Source organism: Quercus lobata, chromosome 5 (genome assembly GCF_001633185.2).
Source record: "Quercus lobata isolate SW786 chromosome 5, ValleyOak3.0 Primary Assembly, whole genome shotgun sequence".
Lineage (NCBI taxonomy): Eukaryota > Viridiplantae > Streptophyta > Magnoliopsida > Fagales > Fagaceae > Quercus > Quercus lobata.
Genome location: NC_044908.1, coordinates 37,721,403 through 37,747,289, shown reverse-complemented (window position 1 = coordinate 37,747,289; position 25,887 = coordinate 37,721,403). Strand labels below are relative to the sequence as shown.

Sequence of the window (25,887 nt, the reverse complement as noted above, 5' to 3'; positions counted from 1 at the left end):
CCATTGGTTGGGCCGTCTTCTTTTTGCTCTTTCTCCCATACATGTGTATGATCGGGGGCTTGTGTCCGCACCAGTTGGTCTACATGCTAAAAAGGATAGGGGTAGGTTGTTTGTCTAGAGTGTGATTTCTTTTTGTTTGATGTGGACTGTTTGGAGAGAAAGGAATTCGCTCATCTTTGAAGATAAAGAACTTGGTGGATCAGCTTAAGTTGCAGTTAGTGTGCACTTTATTTGCTTGGAATCAGGCTTTCTCGTATTTCCCTGCTGTAGTTATGAATTGTTATCCTTCTAGATAGCATGTCTCTTTGTTAACTTGTTTCTCTTATTTTTTTATTGTTCGGAGTGTTCTGTAGTATACTCTACCTTTGTACTTGGACCCCATTTTTTTCCCATTTAATAAAATACTTCTTTACCGATCAAGAAATTATTGTAAGAAACCATAATAAAGTTGGGTGACTCCTCATCATTTTTTCCCTTAATCCTCATCTTTTATTGTTTTGGTCCCCTGCTGTATACTTCCTGTATACTTGGGTGACTCCTTCTTAAGACTATGAATAAAATTTCCTTAAATTATCCAAAAAAAAAAAATTGTAAGAAACCATAATAAAGTTTTTGAACTTTTTTCTTTTCCAGATGACTGCAACATTCAATTATCTTGTGATAATACTTAAAAATAAATAAATAAAACTCCAAATTTTACATGTAAGCTTCTACCAAGTGACCAAATTGGCTGGCTTCACCCTGCAAACATAGGAATGCAGCCAACATAGTTTTTGACATATACATTAAGTTGATAACTCATCTAATAATTAACAAAGTTTTATTTTCAGGAACTTTTTACTGCTTGACATTAATTGCAGTTTCTGGGGTTAAGTAATAGATTGAACTATATAAGTAATCAAATCTTGATTTATGCTTATGCAACTACCAATGAAAACAACTATGACAAGTAAATTTTTTATTGGCATAGAACATTATATGAATGGAAACTTAGTTTGTACAGAAGTTCTATTGTACTATAGGAGAGAATATACTATCTAAACAAGTTCCAAGACTGGAATGAACTAGGTGCAAAGCCAAAGTAAAAAAGGTGAAACCAAACAAAAGAAAGAAATAAAAAAAAAAGAAAATTCATCTAACCAGTCTGACTGTAGACTTTTGACCATTTGGAAGTGTTATGGTATGGGGCCCGATCCCATGGCAGCACTCATGGCAAATTGTGTGAGTGAAGAATGATTCAAAATCTACAAGTTCTTGTTGTTCCTTTGTAATACAAACATCAGATATTGGCTGAAGAATATGTTTGAACCTGAGGATAGTAATGCCACAATTTAAAAAAAAAAAATCCCAGTTATTTTTTTAAAATTTAAATTTCAAAAAAGGAAGCAATAATGGAGATCAATTCATCAAAATAAGATTACACATAAGACCGTAAATAAGCATGATGATCGTAGAATATTCAAGGAAAAGGATTGTACTTAGCCTCCGAAACATTCTTAAGCATGACCATTGATGTTCCTCGATCATTTACTATGCGCTCATCATTTGGTAAATTGAAAGCAACAGTTTGAGGACCCTTTACATCCTGAGGCAGAATTTAATCTTATCGACATTTAGCACATTTAATGATACACTTACATCATAACTATCTAAGTGAAAAAAGAATAAAAATAAACATGAAACAAACTATAGTTGGAACTAAAGAATATGAAGTTAGGAATAGCAATAAACATAAAGGAAATTAAAGTAGTCCCAGTTGTAAATTTATTCCATAAAATCATTTTAACCATGACTGAGTGAAGATGTTTAAAATCTAGCTAAGAAGTTAAAAGCCCTCAAGAAAGGCTTGAAAGAATAGATCAATCAGAATTTGTATATGAGGAATGAGTAAATACTGAATGAGATACTACATTGCCTGTGAAGTCTGAAGACCAACTTGTTAATGTCTTTACCAAGGCCTTATGTAGGAGTCGCTTAGAGACCATATGTTCCAAGCTGGGATTATATTATATGCACGTACATAAATATATTTATGTTTTTGACCAGTAACAATAAACAACAAATTTTTGGAAAAATCTCACATAGCCGGAGAAGAATTTCCACTAGCAAATCCTTCACTAGGAAATCAAAATATATTGAAGTCGCCCCTAATACACCAAGGAAGTTGCCTCTACTTTTCTAGACTGGTATTTAGTAGATTGAAATAAAATACTTCTTAAAGAATTCTCAAATTTCTAGTGGATTCAGGCTTATTTTTTCTTGATCTGTCAAGGCTTTGTTAAGCCATGAACAATATCTAGCCTATTGTGTTTTTGTTCTATGTTAAGCAGTATCAAAGCTTTTCATCGATTTGGTATGGAAAACAACCAGGGTGAGCATAACAACCGTGTTGAAGGAGAGAAAGGGCTACATGCCCTTTGGGATGCACTCTAGGCTCAGCAACAGAGTATCCAAGAGATTCATGCTATGTTGGTGACTATGGGGCATAACGGCAATAGGAACCATGAAGGCAACATATACAATGGTCTTGGGTTCAATGCTCATGGTCCAGTTGGTGATCGGCGGGGTCCTGTCAATCACTGAATGCCATCAGCCTATGAGGATGATTCTGATGATGAAGATGGAAGGTATTGAAGGGAGGCACGGCGTAATAGGGAGGCTAGGGATTATTGTCTAAAGGTTGATATTCCTAGTTTCAATGGGGATCTTGATATCAAGTCCGTCCTTGATTAGATCTACGAAGTTGAAATTTTTTTCCGATGATGGATGTATCAAATGGGAAGCAGGTCAAACTTGTCGCATACCAATGAAAAAAAGGTGGAGCTTCTGCTTGGTGGGATCATGTACAGAATAATTGTCGGTGGCAAGGAAAGGGGGGGTAGTGAGGACATGGGGGAGGATGAAAAATTTATTGAAGGGTAGATTTTTGCCTCTAACTATGCGCAATATCTATTTCAGCAATATCAAAATTGTATGTAGAGTGTTCGATTTGTTGCTGAATACACAGGAATTTCTTTGCCTGGCAGCATGTTGTGATTTATCAGAGATGGAGGTGCAGCAGAGAATGCGAAATATTAAAGGCCTAAAATTCTCAATTCATGAGAAGATGGGCTTGCAACCTATTTGGAGAGTAGATGAGGCTTGTAATTTAGCATTAAATGCAAGAAGGTTAATGGTGCCTCAACCAAATCGAACTGTAAATTCCAGGCAAGTTCCTTTTGAATTGCCTTGAAATAATTTTGAAGATGAGAAACATGTGGAAGTTCTAGTTTATTTATCAGTTGTAGGGAGGTGAGGAACTGAAGGTGGCAATAGTACTATTCCAAGGTAGACTAGTGGGGTATAATAGGGATGCTGCTAAGAACCCTCATACCAGATCTATTGCAAACCGTTGCTACTAGTCTGGTGAGCCTGGTCATAATTCAAGTGTACGTCTAGCATATAAGCCTTGTACATCTTGCAGATTAGGATGAGCATGGTGGAGAATTAGGAGAATAGGATTATGGTGATGATGATTTACTAGATTCTGAAATTGCAGATGAAGAGGGTGAACATGTTTCCTGCATGGTGCAGAGATTATTTTACACTCCAAAGCAGGAGAAGTCGTCATAGCTCATTTATTATAGTACTGAATTCTGTTGCTATTTTGTGAGTGCTAATGTTACCTTATAGAGTCCGCCCCATTTCCTCTCCACCTAGTCAGTGTTTATCACCTGATCTCATCTCCAATCATGAGGGAGAGGTTTCCATCCCGTCTCCTACAATTCCAATACCTTTATCTCCTCCTCCTTCAAGACCATTGGCTTCGCATACTACTAATCCTCCCTTATATGTTTATCGATGATCTCGAGATAGGCGTGTTGTGTCATATAGCACCAATGCAACATCTTCTTCATCTAAGGTTCATGCTTCATCTGCCTCTCTCCCATTGACTAATGATTTGCCGATTGCTTTAGGATGAGGTAAACTCTCTCCCATTGACTAATGATTTGCCTATTGCTTTAGGACAAGGTAAACGTACTTGTACTCAGCACCTGATTGATCATTTTTTTGTCCTATAATCGTGTTTCACCTTGCCTACATTCATTTGCTTGTACAATTTCCTCTATTTCTATTCCCTCATCTTATAAGCAAGTCTTGTATTCATTCGGATAGAAACATGCTATTGATGAGGAAATTAGTGCTTTTTATAAGAATTAGACTTGGGAGCTCACTACTCTTCCCTCTAGGAAACAAAAAAACAGTAGGTTGTCATTGGGTATACATTTTCAAATACCTCTTTGATGGTTTGTTAAGTGCCATAAGGCATGGTTGATTGCCAAAGGGACATTCTCTCCTATGGCACATTTGAATTTGGTTCGGATCCTACTATCTGTTGTTCTTGGCCTTTGTATCAACTTGATATCAAGAATGCCTGTCTTCATGGAGAACTTTGGTAGGAACTATACATGGATCAACTCCTTGGATATGTTGTTTTTGGTAGTGAGCATCTTGTTTGTCGATTACGAAGTGCATTGTATGGTTTGAAGCAATCTCCTTATGCATGGTTTGATCGATTTAGTGCCGTTGTACTTGGATATGGTTTCTAGCGATCTATTTCTAATCATTATGTCTTTGTTCGTCACTCTTACACTGGCACTATTATTTTGATTGTTTATGTGGATGACATTATTATCTCTAGAATTGAATCCGTTGGTATCGCTGACTTGAAGATGTTGGTTGATACCGCCGCTTCATTGGGAAGTTACCATACTATGAATCGTCCTAGCATTACTTTTATTTTTGTAGTTGGTATAGTTAGTCAGTTTATGCATGCTGCTCGCCATCCTCACTTTTCGTACCTTGCGTTATCTGAAGGGAGCTCTTGGACTAGGACTTTTGTAAAAGTTGTTTCCTCTGTATGTCACTGGTTTTAGTGATACTGACTGGGCTGGTAGTCTTTCTAATCATTAGTCCACCTCTAGCTATTGTACATTTGTTACTGGCAATCTTGTTACTTGGCGCAATAAAATGCAGAATGTTGTTGCTTGTTCTAGTGTTGAAGCTGAGTATCGAGCTATGGCTCATACTGCTTCTAAGATGTTATGGGTTCCATCTCTCCTTCATGACTTTGGTGTTGATATTCCTATTCCTATGCAGAGGTATTGTGACAATCAGACCACCATTTTTATTGCTAACAATCCCGTGTTCCATGATCATACCAAACATATTGAAGTTGATTGTCACTTCATTTGGGATTTATTGATGAAGAAACAAATTGTCACGCACTTTGTTCATAAGGATGATAAATTGGGCGATATTTTCACCAAGCCTTTAGCTCATGACTTCTTTTTGCGATTGTCTTCCAAGAATTGGCATGTTAATAAGGGCATTTTTGTAATCATGATATAAACCCTAATATAAATATATGCTAAGGTGTGGGCTTGATGAGTTATGCCCTCAACCTTTTCTTTATTTTCTATGTCTCTCTCTTTTCTTCTCTTCCTCATTATTCTCACTTAATCCTAAATCTTCATATCTTGCGACTCAACTAAGTTGTTATTGCTCCGCACTCTTTTTGACTGGATGGCTGCATTGAGTAGCCATTCATTTTCTAATTTTCTGGAAATTTTAGACTTTTGTACTCTGCTTTGATCTTTATTACCCTCTGTTCAGTCCCTGTGTACTGTGGTTGTAATTTTTTTCTAATTTGAATAGAAGTTTTATACTTACCTATCAAAAAAAAAAAAAAAAAAAGATCTTCATTATATATTATAAAAGAATGAGCTTCTCATTATGCACTGTAGATGTCTGACAATAACTTTCATTTTAACTACTCATGCTTGATTTTTTTTTTTTTTTTTTTAGTTTTCTAGTTGTATTATCATGGAATATAAAATAATAAATTTGGGCAAGTAATACAACCATTAAGAAATAATTTTTTCAAACATTCTAAAGCTCACCCCTGCATTATAAAGAAGCTGAATAACACGAATAGGAGCTGCAATCACATCTTCAGATTTGTACATGCTGTCCATCGGGAGATTTTGTTCCAGAATCTATAACAATAAAAATCCTTTCAGTAATTGACAGAAGCAGAAATATAGGGAGGAAATGAAAGCTCTTACAACTATGTAGGCCACTGTCCCTTTTGGCCAACTGGAATTTACCCTATTTGATGAGGTCCAAGCCATGGTTCAACCCCTTGTGGGTTGGGTTTATGAGGTTACAACTTCAACCGATTGGGTGGAGAAAGAAAAAGTGAAAAAAAAGAGAGAAAAGAAATAGAGGATCTATAGTGAAAAACAAATATACAAGAGTACCCTTAAATTATCGCCAAAGAGTTTAAGTTGAGCAGTTGCTTTGTCATCCTGAACTCCAATAAATGCTTCAAATGTTGCCTGCAATTAGATGCAAAAATGTGCTACATAGTACAGTGAACAAAGAATGGGAAGAATAGCAATATATTCCTGCTTCAGAAAAAATATAAAGCAGGATTAATGCTTTCTAGAAAGTTTACATTTTGTTGTATACTGCTCTCACCATTTGCCTCAGAAACTGTAACAATATCCTTGCTTAAGCAGTCATTTCACCCATCGTCAGAAAATTAATAAGAATACTACCTGTTGTGCATATCTAGTGTACATGGGTTGCGCCCCTTTGTGCTTAATTAATGCATTATTACTTATCAAAAAGAATATAACAAAGGTTCATCTCTTCAGCTATCACAACACATCAGGAAAATATTTCCTTTGAAGTAGTGATGCATATACACACTTGTACAGTTTTGTAAAGTTAGATTTCCTTAAGTCCTCTAGGATAGAGAAAGCATGAAACGGACCATCTATCATGCAATACATCCTCAATGTGCAAAGGTCCTTTCTCATCTACACAAATGAGTCAATGGGATATTGAATAATTTGAGACTACAAGGCAAACCAATATCAAGTAAGTGCTGAAGTTCACATGTTTCGCTCCACAAATATTTGGCTTGTAATGCAGATTTCATGTTTCAGGCAGTTTTACTTTCATCCCCATTCTTTTGGGTGGAGATGCCTAAAGGGGATTGGCATATGCACTGTACCAGATTAATGTTCATAAACCATCTCAATCTTACACTACAATTAAAGATGATGAGCATGAAAGAAAACTCAACAGATCCCTGTAAATAATACCTTGTACCCAAAAAGTGCATCTTCATATGTCTCATAGGGACCGATAGTAACATCTAACTTAGAGTCCTACAACAAAAAAAAAAACATAAAAGATCAGTGAAAAATTGTTAGTTCTTAACAGTTGGGAATATTTAAAGTACCATTAATAGTGAAACCAAAAAGCTCTTACAAAGAGCTGTTTCAAAAAAGCGAAATAGCAATTGCAGAACCAGTTACTATTCAGAGAATAGCTACAATGGAGTATCAACAACTGAGCTTCTGAATTTTCTGTATCTTTATACTTCTTTGTTTCCTATATCCACATATAAATTCATTTTATAACTTAAAATGCATGTAGAAGTTCAATCAGATGACTTGACTAAACTCTTGTAGCTTGATAACTGCTAATAGAAACACATTCCTTTTGTGCTTTCTCCTCAGCCTAGCCTATCAGATTTTATTTTTTATTTTATTTTTATTTTTAATTTATTTTTTTAATCTTTGATAAACTGGATAAAATGAATGGTTAAAATCAACAAAAGGTAAAATAGAAGTGCACGATCTTCAAACAAGAAACTAAACAAGGGGATTAAAAAAAACAAATAAAATTCATGATTTGAGTTAAGGTTTCCCCTAAAACCCCAGTTTGAAAACACTACCGTGACTTTTTGCCCAAAATGCTGAACCAAACGGGCACTTCAAGAGGTCTAAGGGTCTCTCATTGTCTTCAAAAATGCGGGTATTTTATGTTCCAGCCAAACAAACCACATTATACATGTTGGGACCATATTCCATATGGTTGATAGGTGCTTTCCAAACCAATTTCTCCAAGCAAAGAGAAGAGAGCTAACTGTCTTCGACATTACCCATTGAATCCCAAACACCTCAAAAACTTCATTCCATAAGGCATGAAAAAAATTACAGTGAAGTAGAAGATGATCCACAAATTCTCCATCACAACAACATAAGTAACACCTATTAACCAGGGACTGACCTCTCTTAACAAGATTATCAATGATGAGTATCCCATCCCTAGTTGCTATCCATAAAAAGAAAGACACTTGATTAGGCACCTTTGCACACCAAATGCACTCCCAAGGAAACTCATCAGTGAGAGGACTAGACAACAACTTATAGTAAGAGTGCACATCAAATACACTAGTCTTAGTCAACTTCCAAGTCAGATTATCATCCCCCCACATCTCAGCATAGAGGAATAAAGAAGCTCAAAAAAAAAAAAAAAAAAAAAAAAAAAACTTTTCCAGCTCCCAATCCTGAAAAGCTCAACGGAATTGTAAATAATAGCTCCTACTAAATAAAAGAAGAAACCTAATGTGTAAGAGCATAAGGTTCTACCATATGGTGCATTCTTTAAGAATTTTTTCATTTAGCCTTCCACCTCACCTTTTCATGCCATGTTTCTTTTTTTCTTTTTCTTTTTTTGAAAGGGAAATAGTTACTATTCATTTAACCTTCCACATATGCAGATGTTTTAATGAATTGATATTTAACCTTACACCTAAGCAAAAGTTTTAATGAATTATTTAATTTTTATTATTTATTTGTATTCAACAATAAATGGTTTTATTTCCTTAGTGTTTGAATTTTAATAAAATTTTTGGGTAACCACTTAGCAGGATATAAATAACTTATTAACTTATTTGGGATATGGAATTTCTGCTCAAGTTTAGTTGTTTTTAGCAACAATTAAAACAAAAATTAGCAAAACAAAAAAGCAAATGAAATAATAAAAAATATACAAAATAATAATAAAGCTGTTAAGTTAGTTAAAATAATTAAATATTTGTGAGTTCAATCAACCAATATGTTCGTATACTGAGTTATGTTAATCATAATAATTCACATTTTCTACCTTTTTAATATGTAATGTAACTAATTCTCAAATATTAAAAGAAAAAAGAAAAAAAAAAGGTGCCGCAATATTGGTTTAGACACCATCTCCACCGGGGCTTGAACAATATTAATTATTAGATAAATGTTAAGACCATATTTGAATATGATACAGAATACAAGAACTAGTAGAAGGCCCCAATCTTAGTTGATAAAGGCTAAAAGAATCTTCTATAGGAAAAAATTCGTTGATAGTTTTCTTTCCTGAGAAAGGCCATAAATTAGTGACAGCAAGATAGGCTTCCAAACAATACATACTAAAATTAATTGTTTAAATTAGTTAATTAGTCATCTTGCAAGTATTTTAATTGCAAATGAAGGCATATCATTGTTTATATCTATCAAAAAAATATATCTAGCTATATTGGTCAGCTTCACCTATGTTCTTTGTCATCTGGCTCTCTCTTTTTTTTATTTGATAAGCATCATCTGGCTCTATATAGGAGTCTAGGACCCCATCCATTGTCAAATCACATACTCTCATCTTCCCCCTGGGTTCAATTTTCAGGATAACTAGTGTATGACTTAACTTTGATAGCATGTTAGAAACCATCAATCCTAAAATCTTGAGCTATCCAAAAGTGGGCCAACAAAAAGTACATTCAACTTTTTGTTTGCTGCATGATGGATACAAATTTATCATTATCCAAAAAATATGAAATCTTTTACCTGTGTACTGAACTATTAGTTCAAATCTCAAAGCATTATTTATGGGCTGAAATTCCAAAGGCGTTTGATTTACAGACACCTTCCAGAAGAAGAAATTGCACACCTTTATTAATTTGAAAATTTTGAAATCAACTAAGCACTAAATCATTAAAAGGAATTTAATTGGTATTGTTGTTAAGATGAAAGTGTTTAGGGTTTGATAAGTCAACCCTAACACAAAATATTATTTATATATAAAGGAGTACAATGACATTACTGTTTTACCCCTAGTTTAAACTCATAACACTCCCCCTCAAGCTGGAGAGTATATATCATACAATCCTAGCTTGTTACATAATAAACCCAAACGAGTCTAACATAAAAATTTGGTAAACATATCAGCAATTTGGACTCTTGTAGAAACATATGGAGTAGCAATTACACCATCTTTTTACTTTCTCCCGAGTAATATGATAATCTACTTCAATATGCTTGGTTCGCTCATGGAACACAGAATTGGAGGCAATGTAAATTGATACTTAATTATCACAATGCATAATCATAGGCAGTTTCACAATAAATCTTAATTCCTCAAGTAAATGGTTAATCAACATAAGCTCACATGATGTGTGTGCCATGGCTCTATACTCAACCTTTGCACTAGATCTGGCAACAACAGTTTGTTTCTTACTTCTCCAAGTAATTAGGTTTCCTCCCAAAAAAGTGCAATACCTAGTAGTGGATTTTCTATCTAACAGCGATCTAGCCTAATCAATTAGTGTAGGCTTCTACCTATAGGTAACCCTTAGCTTTATACAAAAGATCACGGCCTAGATGTGCTTTAAGATACCCCACAATTCGAATAATTGCTTCCCAATGTGGATGGCGAGGATCTTTCATATAATGGCTCAAAACACTAATTGCAAATGATATATCTAGGTGAGTAATTGTGAGATAATTTAGTTTACCAACTAGATGACAGTGTCTCTCAGGATTAGATAACAGCTCCCCCTAATCTTCATACAATTTGACATTAGGATCCATAGGAGTCTCCATTGGTTTAAATCCTAACAAGCCAATTTCTTCCAAAATATCCAACACATACTTCCTTTGTGATAAACCGATGCCTTCTTTAAATCGGGCTACCTCAATACCCAATATATAATGAAGTTTACCCAGATCCTTAGTTCGAAAGGAGTGATTATAATATCCTTCTTGTCATCACCAATGATTATAATATCATCAATATATACTATCAACAAAATCTTTCCTCTTGCAGAGGTATGAGAAAACATAGAGTGATCAGAGTGGCAACATCGTAATCCAAACGTTAACACTACTTCACTGAATTTACCAAATCAAACTCTGGGAGATTGTTTAAGACCATAGATGGCCTTATGCAACCTACTTACTTTTCCAAACCCCCCTTGACCAACAAACCCAATAAACCCAGGTGGTTGCTCCATATACACATCTTCCTTCAAATTGCCATTCAAGAAGGTATTTTTAACATCTATCTGAAATAATGGCCAGCCCAAATTAGCAGCCAAGGAGATCAAAATCTGAATAGAAGAAATTTTAGCAACAAGTGAGAATGTCTCGGCATAGTCAACATCGTATGTCTGGGTATACCCTTTGGCAACCAAGCGAGCTTTCAAACGCTCAATAGAATCATCAGGCAAATACTTCACAGTATACACCCAACGACAACCAACAGTAGCTTTCCCTGGAAGACAATAAACTAAAGACCAAGTAACATTTTCGGATAGGATAGACATTTCTACCTCCATAGTAGACTTCCAACCAGAGATGGACATAGCCTCTTGGACAGACATAGGAACAACAGTAGAATTCAAGGATGTGGTAAAAGCATGGAGAGATGAAGAAAAATGACCAAAAGAGACAACTAAAAGATAGGATGAGAGATACAAGAATGCATACCTTTGAGCAAAGCAATTGGAAGAGAGGCAAGATCAGGAGGCAGATCACTTGGCAGGGAAGAAGTCTCTGTTGGAGGTTTTTGGCGACGACGATACACTTGGAGTGGTTTCTAAGGAGATTCAATAAGAAACATAGGTGGCATGAGAGGAAGACAAAGAGGAGAACTGTCACTAGCAATCGAAGGAGAGAAATAGGATTGAGATTCATCAAATGTTACATTAGCACTAATGAAATGACTACGGAGAGTAGGTGAGTAACATCGATATCCCTTTTGAGTACTAGAATACCTAAGAAAAACACATTTAATGGATCTAGGATCAAGTTTGTCACTCCCTAGACCTAAGATAAGAACATAGCACACACAACCAAAGATCTTAGGAGGTAAAGGAAACAAAGGTGCATCAGGAAAGAGCAAAGAATAAGGGATCTGACCACCTAGAATAGTGGAAGGCATACAATTAATCAGGTGACACGTAGTGAGAATAGCATCACTCCAATATGATTTGGGAACACGCATATGAAACATTAAGGCATGAGTGCCCTCTAACAAATGACGCATTTTATGTTCAGCAACACCATTTTGTTGTGGAGTATGGGGGCATGCAGATTGGTGAATTATACCATGATCATCAAAAAATTGAGACAAAGATGTATGAAAATATTCATGAGCATTATTATACCAAAAAATAGGAAGTAATAATTGAGTCTTTCTTTCCATATAAAAATGATTTGAAAATTTAGTACAATTTAGACCTTTCTTCATAAGATAAAGATAGGTGATTCTAGAATAATCACCAACAAAAGTGACAAAATATCTAAATCCCAACAATGAGGCAATGTTTATTGGAACCCAAATATCATAATGAACTAAATGAAAAGGATTACTAACATGACTCTCACGCCTAGAGGCAAAAGGCACCCTATGGTGTTTACCCAATTGCCATGCTTCATATTGTAAGGACTCAATTTGATGATACGACGGGACTAACGACTTCAAATTCTGGAGAGATGGATGACCAAGGTGACGATGATGAAGAGGCGAGATAGACAAATGAGAAGCCACTAAACTAGAAGAACCATGCCAATCCAAGTAATAAAGTCTATCAACTTCATGCCCTCCACCAATAATCTTCCTCATCTTGAGATCCTAAAAGATACAATGAGTGGATAAAAAAATGGCAGTGCAATTCAAAAGTTTAGTAAGCTTACTAATTGACAAAAGATTAAAAAGAAAATCAGGAATATATAAGACAGAAGAGAGAGAAAGATTAGGACTGAAATTGGTAGTGTCCAAACCAGAAACTGTAGTGGCTGAGCCATCTGCCAATGTAACATTGGGAAGACTACTAGAGTGCTCAATGTCAAAGAGTAAGCCTGAGGTACTATCATATGATCAGTAGCACTTGAGTCAAGGACCCAAGGGTCCTGAGTGGCAAGACAAGCAGTGGAAGTACCTTGTTGAGCCAAAGTAGCAATAGAACTAGACCCAATGGAGTTAGAATGCAAAGATAGGAGGTGATTGTATACTTCCTCAAGTATAGAGACTACTCTAGATGTTGGTGGAAGTGATTGTGAAGGCGGTTCTTCAACTTGAAAACTAGCTTGGTGAGTCGGTTTTCCATACAACTCCCAACAGAAGTCTACTATATGATTCTCAACATGACAATAAGTGCACTTACGAAGCCCATGTCCTCTACCACAACCCCCTTGTTCACTACCACGGCCCCCACGACCTCGACCTCCACGACCTCGACCTCCACGACCACCTCTATTACTCCCCATATAAGTGGCAAAGGCAAATTTATCACTAGAAGGTAGTGCATCAGTGCTGGGGGAAAGGGCAGTACTAGAGTTAGATAATGTGGCTTGTCTAAGTCTACCAAAAAATTCACTCAATGAAGGGAGGTCTGGACTAGCTAAAATTTGTGACTTCACTGGATTCAAACTTTTAGGTAATCCAGAGAGGAAGCGAGCAACGTGCATAAAATCTCATTGTTTCTTCATTGTTTTAACATTAGAGGAGATGGGTTGATAAATATTGAGTTCATCACATACACTCTTAAACTTGTTATGATAGTCTTCCAAAGACAAATCACTCAGACTCAAGGAGAAATAATTTTGATGAAGATCATAAATCCACTTCAATTTGTTAACACCAGAGTAAAGTTCCTTGGCCTTTTCCCAAACAAGTTTAGCAGTTGGTAAGAAAACCAAACTACAACTGATCTTAGACTCCATGCTATTCCACAAGCAACTCCTAACTTGAGCATCTTTAGCTCCCCAATCACCAAATTTAGAGTCCATAAATACACGGGGTTCATTAATCACGTAATCAAACTTCTTTCTGCCAAGAAGAAACACTTCAACTGCGTGGGCCCACCGAGCATAATTACTTCCATTAAGACAAATGGAAGTAATAGATAACATTTCAGGAGATAAGAAATAATTAGGGGGCTGAACACTATCTTTGGTCTCCATAATAGCAATCTTAAGAACAAACTCTAAATAAATATGCTATTGAACCCTAAAAAAAAAACAAAAGAGAACCACACTAACAAATTTAACGCCAATATGCTCCAACCAGTCAGCAAATCCAATAGCAACACACAACTCCAATCAAGGCAGCAATCAATCCATACCAACAGTAACATGCCCAATCCACCAACAAACATCAATCAACAAATCAACTCAAGGCTGCCTAAACAGAGGATCAAAATGTAGGGAAGAAAAAATAAGAAAATCAAACCAAATCAATCCATGGCTGAAACCCTGTTTAGAAAACTTCAGCGGTGGCACTAGGGCATTGACGCGGCGGAGCGAGGGTCAATGAGTGGGCTAGGGTGGGTCGTTAGAGGAGGGCGAGTTAAACCGTGCCTCTCTCGCAGTCAAGCGACATCGATTTGGTGTCACGAGACACGAGAGAGATCACTGGCTCTAGGCAACTCCTCCAACCACTAAGTTGAAGTCGTCAGAGCTAGGGATCGAGTGTTATGGTGTTGTCAAAGCGTAGCTTAGGGTCGTCGAAGCTAGGGGTCAACTATTATGGTGGTTGGCAGCAATGATAGCAGTGGGTGGTGGTTGAAGTGTTAATGGCAGTGGGTTGGGTGCTCTGATACCATGTTTTTTTTTTTACAAGATAAAATTTTTACTCTAGCTTAATCAAAGTGTACATGTGTGTGAAGTTCCCTCCTAGAGACTTGAATCCCGACTCTTGCCCACCACACCCCACAAACATTTATACTTGTAGAGTGACCATCGCATCAAGGGTGTGCGGTAGTTGATAACATGTTAAGATCATAGTGTTTAGGGTTTGATAAGTCAACCCTAGCATATTACTGTTTTACCCCTAGTTTTAAACTAAACTCATAACAGGTATCAATAAAGTTCAAAGAGAAACTTTATAAAGTCACCAATAAACTGGTTAAGAACCAATGCAATCTATTCAAAAGAATAAAAGGATGAACTATAGTGCAAGTGTGTGTGTGTGTGTGTGTGTGTGAGAGAGAGAGAGAGAGAGAGAGAGAGAGAGAGAGAGAGACTTAACAGGTGCAAAAATCTTTTACATTTTTCGAGACTGTCTAATGTAAAAAAAAAAAAAAAAAAAAAAAAAAAAAACCAAATATTCTTTTTTTTTTTTTTTCAAAGGGAAAAAAACAACAAATAGATATCATTCCATTGTGTGTATAATTTTGTGCCATCACCAAATGCTTTATGTTAACAGAATTATGAAGGTAAAACCACATACTAAATACTAACCAACTCCATCCAAGCTATTTCCGAATCATAATAATCATTCGATAGGAAAGCATTGGCTTTGCTATGCAGCAATCTTTTCAAACTACAAAAGGCAAGAAAGATTCAGCAAAGATTTGCAAGCACAATAGAAATTAGCATATTCTTAACCAATAAACTACCAACAAAAACCTGCAAACATATTACCTAGATGAACTGGTCAGGTCCCCTGCTTTACACAATAATTCAGCAGCTTTTTTGAGGAAAGGATTATACTCTTGGGAGAAAGGAACAATACATAGATCATGAGTGGAATCAACAAAACGATTTGTCACGTCAGCTGTATCATTAGAGAGAAATGATTCCAGACCAAATTCACTATGCCTTTTGATAACATTGAAAAAGCCAGTTGCATCTTGTTTATCCTTTGTTAGACTGTCCTTCCATAATTCAAATTCCTAGACAAGAGAAACCTATTTGTATTCATGTATGTAAATTTTTTTTTTATTCATATGATAAACTTCACCAACAAATACCCTTTTATCCATGTCTGGTGGATAGAAGTTTGCACCAGGGGGCTTCAGCATAGGAAAAGCAGCTCTATATTCAAGACCCTTCCACCCAGTAACTTGTTGTGTGGCTTCAGGAAGCAACTTTATGGCTGAATCTGCGGTTGTCAAAAATGCCTCATCCTCATCAAGGCAAGACCTATTGATAAAGAAAGATGTTAACATGGAGTGGAGGGTGAGACAATGGGTCCAAGATCTACAGTGAGTATTTTTTTAGAACATGTCTTTTTTTTTAAAATGAATTAAATTATGTGAAATTATATTTCACAACTTACATTACTCAACCCTATAAAAAAAAACTTAATTTGATGATTTTTATTCTAAATTTTCATATGCATAATAAAAATTTTCAACTTGAGTACCCAAAAAATAAATAAATAAACAATGAGTTCTGCTGCATTTCACAGAAAATAAGCAAACTAATGTGGGAAGAATTAAGAAAATTTTATTCTGATTTAGTATTGTGTAATTTTACAAGCAAGTGTATTTTAATTGGTCAATTGTCTTATTCGTTAATCAGGTTTTTTTTTTTTTTTAATAAGTAAGGTAAGAAATTTTATTTGAAAAAACCAACCTAGTACACTGGAAGTGTACTAGCGTGACACAAATTAAAAGCCCAGATTACAACGATCAATAAGATTGGAGAGAGAAAAACAAATATAAAAAGGCAAAAATACACTCCAATCAAGGAGAGTACGGAAAAAGAAAGATTTAATGTCAAGAATAGACCGTTCACAATCCTTAAAGCATCTAGCATTCCACTCTTGCCATAAGCACCAAAACTAACAATGCGGCACAAACCTCCATAAATCTATATTTCAATGCCTACCAAACTTGCCTTGCCAAGAAGCTAGCAACTCGCTAACTTTATATGGCATAACCCAATGAATACCAAACAAACAAAAAACCATGGACCATAACTCATAAGCTATAGGACAATGAAGGAGAAAGTGATCCACCGATTCCCCACACCTTTTACACAAAAAACACCACTTTATCATTGCAATATGTCTTTTCTAAAGATTATCCATAGCTAAGATCTTACCTAAGGCAGCAGTTCAAGAAAAGAACACTACTTTAGAAGGAACTTTCAATTTCCACACCATTTTCCAAGGGAAATCAATGACAGAAGAAGGAGATAATAAGTGATAGAAACCTCAAACCTCAAAACCTCTACTCAATGCTAGTTTCTAGCAAAGTCTGTCAACTCCAACACCCTACACATTTGTGGAATAAAGCACATCTCAAAACAAATTGAACGATGCTTCCTCCCGATCCTATAGAAGACGAAGAAACTGAATGTCCCAATGCAACTACCCATCAAAGAACTGACCTCTGACACTAAAGACTCCTTATTCCGACTAATACTGCACAATTCTCGAAATGCTACCTTAAGAGAACAATTCTTACACCATTCATGCTCCCAAAACTTTACTCTAGTACCATCACCCACATCAAACCGAAGGCATTTAGAAAATTCCAGCCAACCACTTCTAATGGATTTCCACACACTAACACCATAATTTCCTGACACTAGTTTGGTGCACCATCCACCCCCTCCATCCCCATATTTTGCCTCAATAACCTTCCCCTAAAGGGCATCTCTCTCCGTTTCATATCTCCATAACCATTTGCCTAACAAAGCAGAATTAAATCGTCTCAGCCGTTGAATCCCTAAGCCTCCATTCTGTATTGACATACAAACCTTAGCCCATTCCACTAGAGAAATCTTAGGAGCATCAACACCACTCCAAAGAAAGTCTATTTGTAGTTTCTCCATACGATTAGCCACCTTAACTGGAACAAGAAAGAGAAAGGAAATAAGTAGGAAAGTAGGATAGAGTACTAATAAGATTTATTTTGCACCCCTTAGATAAATGCATCTTCTTCCATCCAGCTAGACCCCTCCATCTTCTCCAAAATAGGGTTTCAAATTGTCTCCTCTTTATGTGTAGCACCCAACGGAAGGCTTAAGTATTTCAAAGGAAGCGAAAACTGCCTACAATCCAAAATCTCCACTAAATCCTCCATATTAGGCACATTACCAATCAGTTACAATTCTGACTTCAACAAATTATTTTTAGCCTTGACACCACTTCAAATCTAGCAAAAATCCCACGCAAAGCAGCTAAATGGTGTGAATTAAGAGCATCACAAAAAATAAGTGTATCATCTGCAAATAATAGATGGGACATTGTAAGCAATGTACCAGCTACATTACCTACTTAGAAGCTCAAAAATTATCCCAAAATAGCAGTTGCATCCAACATACAACTCAAAGCCTCTATGACAATATCAAAAAGGAGTGGAGATAGTGGGTCCCCTTGACGAACACCCCTAGTGATTCCAAATAAATCAATCGAGGTACCATTTAGCATAACAGAAAATTTGACAGCTGATATACTCCACATAATCCACCTTCTCCATTTTTCTGTGAAGCCACACCGCCTAAGTAGGTACATAAGAAAATTCCAATTCACATGATCAAAGGCTTTCTTAATATCCAACTAGCAAATAACCCCTGGCGCCCTTGACTTCAACCTACTGTCTATACATTCAAAAGCAATTAATTATGTTTACCTTTAACAAAGGTGTTCCATGAGTCTGAAATAAGACTATGCGCCACCCTACGCAAACAACTAGCTAAAACCTTAGAAATAATCTTATACATCCCTCCCACCAAACTAATAGGGTGAAAATCCTTCACATCCATAGCATCAGGTTTCTTAGGAATGAGGGCAAGGAAAGAGACATTAAGACTCCTTTCAAACACAACTTGCTCATGGAAATTATGAAGTACTGCCATAACATCTGTTTTCAAAATGCTTCAACAAGATTGAAAAAAAACCATTGAGGAACCATCTGGACCTGGTAACTTATCGCCATTGAAACCACTAACCACCCCAAATACCTCATCCTCCTCAAAAGGTCTATCCAACCAGCTAGCATCTTCCTCAGAAATTCTTCCAAACTCCACATCATCTAGAACAGGGCGATGAACCTTATTTTTAGAGTAAAGCTGTCTATAAAAACGAGTAATTCACTTTGCAATGGATCCCTAGTTTGAAGACAACACCCCATCCACCATAAGCTTATCAATAGAATAAAACCTTCTGTGAGAGTTGGCCACACGATCTCTCCTTCTTTAATGCAAACCACTCTTGATTTTTGCCTCCAACAAATTTCTTCTCTCAGTTGATTCTTTCCTTATCCAACTTTTCCTCTACCTCTACCATAAAAGAACACGACTTTCCTCAACATTCTCAAATACCCTAAGATCACTCCACAACTTCCCCTTTTCTTCTACATTACCAAACTCCTCCGTATTCCACCTCTTGAGATCAACCTTCAAAGCCTTCAATTTACTTGCTAAAATAAAACTAGGGGCTCCATGAAAATGATAGGACTCACACCAAGAGCATATTTTTTCTACAAAACTTTCATCCTTTAGCCACATATTCTCAAACCGAAAAGGCCTTCTTCCTTTATGGAAATTACCTCCCTCTAGAAGAATCGGAAAACGGTCTGAGAACAATCTAAACAACCACTTTTGACAAACAAAAGGAAACTTAATCTCCCAATTTGCTGTCACAAGAAATCTATCCAACCTTGACCTTCGGATGACAACCTAGACAACATTTTTTGACAAATAGAAGGAAACTTAATCTCCCAATTTGCTGTCACGGGAAATCTATCCAACCTTAACCTTGGAACAACCTCACGAGAGTTTGACCAAGTGATGCTCCCCCTTTCTAATGGTAGATCAATCAAACCATGTTTGGAGATAAAATCTGAGAACTGATGCATAGCCTGGGTAAAAAAGACAGAGCCCAAATGTTCATATGTTAACCACACAACATTAAAGTCTCCTCCCACACACCAAGGAATATTCCACCAACTGCACAAGACAGATAACTCATCCCATAATAACCTTCTGTCCCTATCAGAATTAGGCCCATACACTCCAGTAAATGCTCATTCAAATTGATCAACCACATTTTTAAACCTACAAAAAGTTGAGAAACGCCCCACTGCTTCCTCCAAAATCACCACGACCCTTCTATCTCACATCACAAGCACCCCTCCAGAAGCACCCACAGAACCTAAATATACCCAGTCCACATGTTGACCACCCCACAGACTACGAATAATTCCTCTAGTTATGAGCTCCAATTTAGTTTCCTAAAGACAGAAGATATTGACTTCCAATTTCTAATCAAGTTTCTAACCTGAAGCCTTTTTTCTTGGTCATTCAATCCTCTAACATTCCACAAAATAATTTTCAAATTCATTGATGAAACACAGCAACCCAATCCCTACTGACACTTCTTCCCTTATCTGACTCATTTTCACCACTCCAAGTACTCACCAAAATTTACAATTCCCAGTGGCTTTTCTGCCCTACCTTCTCCATTTTCTTCTGTGAGCCTTCTTCATGCAACTTGCTTCTTTTTTTATAAATTTTTATTTTTAGCTTCTAAAGCTAAAAACAAATCTGTAATGTTCTTCAAAACCTTCCGAAGAAGTCTCCACTGATTTCCTGAAAGCTTTAATCCTGTTGATTACCCATAACGATAACTGACTACTATCAACTTTTTCTGGACCCCCACCCTCCACTGGGTTCCCCTCAACCACCTTCATCGGGTTACTCTCAGATCCCGCTAGAATTTCCATTGCCAACAGAGCCATAACCGACGACGCACACTCCAAATCCAAACGAGTAGAAGCAAAATCCACCACACCATCACACTCATCAGCCTAACTAATAATAAGCCCATCACCAAGAAAAAAATTTGTACTTGGGATAGCTTCACTTTTTGAGATTGAGTAGTTCGAGACTGAATCCGAAGACCGATAAAGAGTGAGAGGAATTACAATCTGCCTCCCATCACGAAGCTCAAGTACCCAATCTTTAGAATTGCCTCATACTTTTCCCATATCACCAACAAAATTCCTAAGTGATAGATGCTGATTTTGTAACCCATCATTGGAAACAAGTACGCTAGGCTCCAAGCTTTGAGATGACACTTCCAAAGAAATCTCACCCTCCTCTAAATCTGACCCTAATGCAAACACCTGGGGCGAAGTATGGCTAGGAGCCACCTCCTTCATAATTGGACCTACAGGGGGGTTGATGAGACTTGCTAGAGCTTGCTTGATGAAGACTTGAAGTAGGAACACCAGTAGATGGAGAGACCGAAGCTGCCGAACCAATTTCCAGCTACGACAGAGTGGGGAGTGACACGCTCGACTGGGTTAGAATGGGTTGGGGACACGCTGCTGACCTCTTAATAGAGTCTTGATGCTGGGTTTTGGGTTTGGAAGCCATCCCATCCTATTTCGAGTTAACAGGCTTCCAAACCGACAAATTGGGCTTCGGCCCAATATCTTTAGGCACTGAAAAAAGTTTGGGTTTTGGCCCAATAACATTATGCACTGAATGCACTTTGGGTTTTAGCCCATTTTCTTTTGACAGCCCCAAAGAATTTGACCCAGTATTCTTTGTCCCCATATATTGATTAGAGTTTGAACCCACCTCACTTATGTTAGATGAAATCACACCCCACCTTCCTTCCTTCCCATGCTCAATATGTAAATAAATATCTAGGGTCAGTGTATCTTTGATACCTCTACTCGCAAGGCTATTAATAATGGCAGCCGTAATGTTTGCCCCAATTTGAGCCTGTAATTTCTCAAGCTTTCCTTCGAGCGACACACTATCCCCACCAGAAATTCTATTGTTTAAATTTTGAATTTTTGAGATTTTCTCCTTTCCTTTAATTCCTTTTTTTTAGAGATAATTACATGCTGCTAATCTCGTAACTCGAACCCTTCCCCCCCCCCCCCTCAGACTCCCAAACACTTTGTGCATGGGGAGGTGCCAATTCACCATCGTGCTTCCGTGGTTCTACCACTGCCCCTGCCATCGAGACTGCCTTAGGGACACCTTTTTGGATACAGAGGGTGCCTGTCTAGAAAGCACCAACGCGGCTCCAAGGTCGCCACACCGGAGTCTGACGCAACGTCCGGCGTCCGACTAGCCGACTCTCCCTTCTTTTTTTTTTGATTCACGCCGATTTGCGTCAACTCGGCCAGATTTGCGTCGATTCGGGCCAAAATGGGCCGATTCCGGCGGAAACGGGAACCAATACGGCCGAAACGGCCACCGAAACATGCCGATTCCGGCCGAAACAGTAAAGGAACCTACTTGAAACGTGGTTTTTTTGTTTACAACTACCAAAAGTATTGATTTTATTAAAAACAAATCATAAATAATTGTTTTTTAATAATAAATTCTACCATTTATTTGAATTTTTTTTTTTTTGATAGGTAATAACAAATTTATTGATAATAGAAGTACAATGGATTTACAATAGTAAACTCACTGCACTGATAAAAATACAAACCAATCAATAAGAAAGACTAGCAGAATTAAGAAAATCAAACAAAGAATGACAATGCGTAAACCCCCAAATACGAGACCACTCAAACAAAGTCCTAAGCAGCAAAGACTTCACACAATCTACAAGTCTCTCAGTTTCCTCAAAAGTTCGGGCATTGCGCTCCTTCCAAATTAACCACATAAGACACGCTGGAACCATATTCCACACATTTGAAGTGTGACTCCCTAACCAATTCCACCATGCAGAGAGAAGAGAAACAACGTTCTTTGGCATCACCCACTGAACCCCAAACAAACGAAGGACTTCACTCCACAAGGTATGAGCATACTTACAATGGATCAATAAGTGATCCACAATTTCCTCTTCACATCGACAAAGGCAGCACCAATTAACAAGAGGTAAATGCTTCTTAACAAGGTTGTCTATAGTAAGAATCCCACCCCTAGCAGCTGTCCATAAAAAGAAAGCCACCCTTTTAGGGACCTTAACACACCATATGCTCTTCCAAGGAAAAGACACCAATGGGGCTGCTAGCAATGAGAAATAGAAAGAGCGCACATCAAAAACACCACTACGATTCAATTGCCATATCATGGTGTCATCACCCCCTCTAGGTAGTTTGGATGAGATATGCGCAAAAAAATCATAAAAGATCCCTGTCTCCCAATCCTGAAAAGCACGACGGAAACGTAAGTTCCAGCTTCTACCACCCCCATCCGGTGCATAGTCAACCATATCAGAAATCATAGCTGACTTATCCATAGCAATAGCAAACATAGCCGGATATAAATCCTTCAGGGCAGTAGGGCTACTCCAAGGGTCATACCAAAATCTGATACGAAAACCCTCACCCGCTGCATACAACACATGACCAAAAAAGCTTTCAACCCCCTTCCTAATGTTCTTCCACATACCACATCCATGTGTCCCTCTAACAACTCTAGTACACCATCCCCCACTGGCCTCCCCATATTTGGAAGCTATAACTTGCCTCCATAAATGTGTGACCTCATTCCCAAATCGCCATAGCCACTTCCCAAGCAAAGCTTGGTTAAATAGCCCAATCTTCCGGATCCCCAAGCCACCTACCTCCACGGGCCACACAACTTTCTCCCAAGCAACAAGTGAGAATTTAAAAACATCATTAGATCTCCCCCAAAGGAAATTCCTCTGAATCCTCTCTAATCTGTCCGCCACATGTTATGGAATAGTGAACAAAGATAAATAGTATGTAGGAAGACTTGATAGGGTACTCTTCAATAAAGTAAGTCTACCCCCTTTTGACAAATATAACTGCTTCCAACCTGCAAGCCTTTTTTCCATCCGTTCAATGATAGGGTTCCATATTGAGGAATCCATATAATGTGCCCCCAAAAGCATACCTAAATAAGACATGGGTAAACAGCCTATCTTACAACATAAAATACGAGCTAAGGCATCCAAATTCCCAACCTCACCAACCGGCACAATCTCACTCTTGCCAACATTTACTTTCAGTCCTGTGATAGCTTCAAAGAAAATTAGAACCATACGAATATGTAATAATTGTTCCTCGGATGCATCACAAAAGATAAAAATATTTTTAATAATTTTTTAATCACCGAGTCCCACCGCACCCGCACCCACCTTTTTCAAAAATTACCGAGTCTCGCACCCGCACCCGCACCCACACCCTCACCCGAGTCTCGAAACGCACCCGTGCTTCATAGGTGCCTGTCTTAGAGGAACAATCGTCTCCCTCATATGGATGCCAAATCCTCTCTAGCCACTACCCATCTTCCCCTCTGGAACAACTTTGGACCCCTTATGTTTGCCTTTATGTAATTCAGATAGCATCAAAAAGGAACCATGGGCGTTGGACCTCAGTTGCAAAATAAAAACTTTGTCGCCCTCCCTAACTGTTCTTGCAAACTGACCCGGAGATTGCTTAGAAACCAAATCCTCAATGTGATTCAAAATTCTCATAGCAATCTCCTTCCCCATACAAACAGAACGTAATGAAATCCGCCGTCGTTCATAGATATGTAACAAGAAGAAAGATCTCCCCTCCTCAACAACAAACTCAAAAGATTTAGATTCAATGAAAGAATGAAAAACAGAGGAAAACACCTCCTCTAAAGAAAGAAGAACAGAGCAATCTATGGCTTATTAGAGGTAGCCAGGCCTCATATGTGACTAATCCTAGCTCAGGGGTGTTATCAATGTAAAATAATTTTTTAATTTTAGTTAATCAGGTTATTTTGTATGTTTATCTAATTTGTATAATCAAGCTTATTTTTGCAATTCAATAAGTTGGCTTTCCTGGTAGTCTATATAAGTTCACCATTGTAATCCTATGGAGACAAGCTTGATTGGTTAATAAAATTTTCTCTTGGAATTTTCCAATGGTGTGGTGCTTACTCTAGCCAACCTTGTGTTCTCTCTTGCTTGGTGCTGACACTAAGCAAACCTAGGTGGACTCTAGGTTATCTATATTTTTATTTTCTGTTCTTCAACTTTCTTATCACGTCCGTTTTGGTTGCCTAGCGTCTTATTTTGATATTGGAGTACGTTGTTCAAAATCAATTACTCACAAACCTTATAGAGTGCCACTTTAAGGAAGACTTACCATGGACTTTTATTAATCACATAATACATCCATTTTAACTTGTCTAACTCTGATGCATCAGCATGCTCCTTCAACCAATCTCTTAGAACTGGATTACTATACCAAACCTGTATGAAAACAAAATAAATAAATAAACAATGGAAAACTAATTTTAGTAAGATGCAACTACAATGGTCTCTTATACACACACACACATTTTAAGGTGAGATGTATTCTGGTACATAAGCTTCTAATTGTATTATATTGCATTGTGATTTATCCTCAACTACCATACACATTTATTCTTTTAGGTTAATGACAATCAAATAAATTCTTGAAAAACTATTTGGATCAAGGGGGAAAAAAACTCTTTCTGAATTCCATCATATGCAAATCAGAGCTAGTAATGAAGTACGCCAGATAAACATGATAACCATGTTCAGGCACTTAGATGTGTTACAAGCATAAACGTGTGTTGTGAGTATTTTCTGTTTATAAACATATACACACAACCTGCAGGTTAAATATTTCATCCATAATTGTTGCTGCCTTGACAAGCAAAACCAAAGCTTCCCTGTCTGCATCTGTTACCCCTGTCAACTGCATCAAGTTAAAATTAATAATACCTATTAGAGAATTTACTTTCAATTCAGAATACACACAAGGCAGAAAACAACTGCAATATTGGGGGTGAAAAGACATCAAAAGACTAGTATGCTAAATTTTGGAATAAGATTAGATTTAACAGTACTCGCAATTGACAAAGGTACAGTGCTAATATGAAAATGGTTGTTTGTTGTATAATTCATTGAAGACCAAATCAAGACAATGATTTCAAGAGAAAATTATGGGATTTTTTTTTCATGTAAAGAAAATTTTAGTAAAGTCATAAAAAGGAGTCACCCAAGTATATAGTAGGTGACCTAAACAATCAAATACACAAATTACAAGCATCCATCAAA

General features: G+C 37.2%; 1 protein-coding gene across 3 annotated transcripts in view; it reads right to left on the bottom strand.

Annotated features, from left to right (window-relative positions):
- The window catches only part of LOC115992249 (nudix hydrolase 3), a 56,599-nt gene that overhangs the window by 15,202 nt on the left and 15,510 nt on the right, over positions 1-25,887 (bottom strand). For all 3 annotated transcript variants that reach the window (XR_004092451.1, XR_004092452.1, XM_031116347.1), the window contains exons 7-16: positions 25,439-25,525; positions 24,947-25,053; positions 15,902-16,073; positions 15,573-15,823; positions 15,390-15,471; positions 7,155-7,220; positions 6,303-6,380; positions 5,943-6,038; positions 1,479-1,585; positions 1,141-1,309 (exon numbers count right to left, since the gene is read on the bottom strand). Coding sequence is in view for 1 of the 3 variants with exons in the window: in XM_031116347.1 (XP_030972207.1) it covers positions 1,141-1,309; positions 1,479-1,585; positions 5,943-6,038; positions 6,303-6,380; positions 7,155-7,220; positions 15,390-15,471; positions 15,573-15,823; positions 15,902-16,073; positions 24,947-25,053; positions 25,439-25,525 (1,215 nt within the window). In the remaining 2 variants the exon portion in view is untranslated. The remainder of the gene's footprint in view (positions 1-1,140; positions 1,310-1,478; positions 1,586-5,942; positions 6,039-6,302; positions 6,381-7,154; positions 7,221-15,389; positions 15,472-15,572; positions 15,824-15,901; positions 16,074-24,946; positions 25,054-25,438; positions 25,526-25,887) is intronic.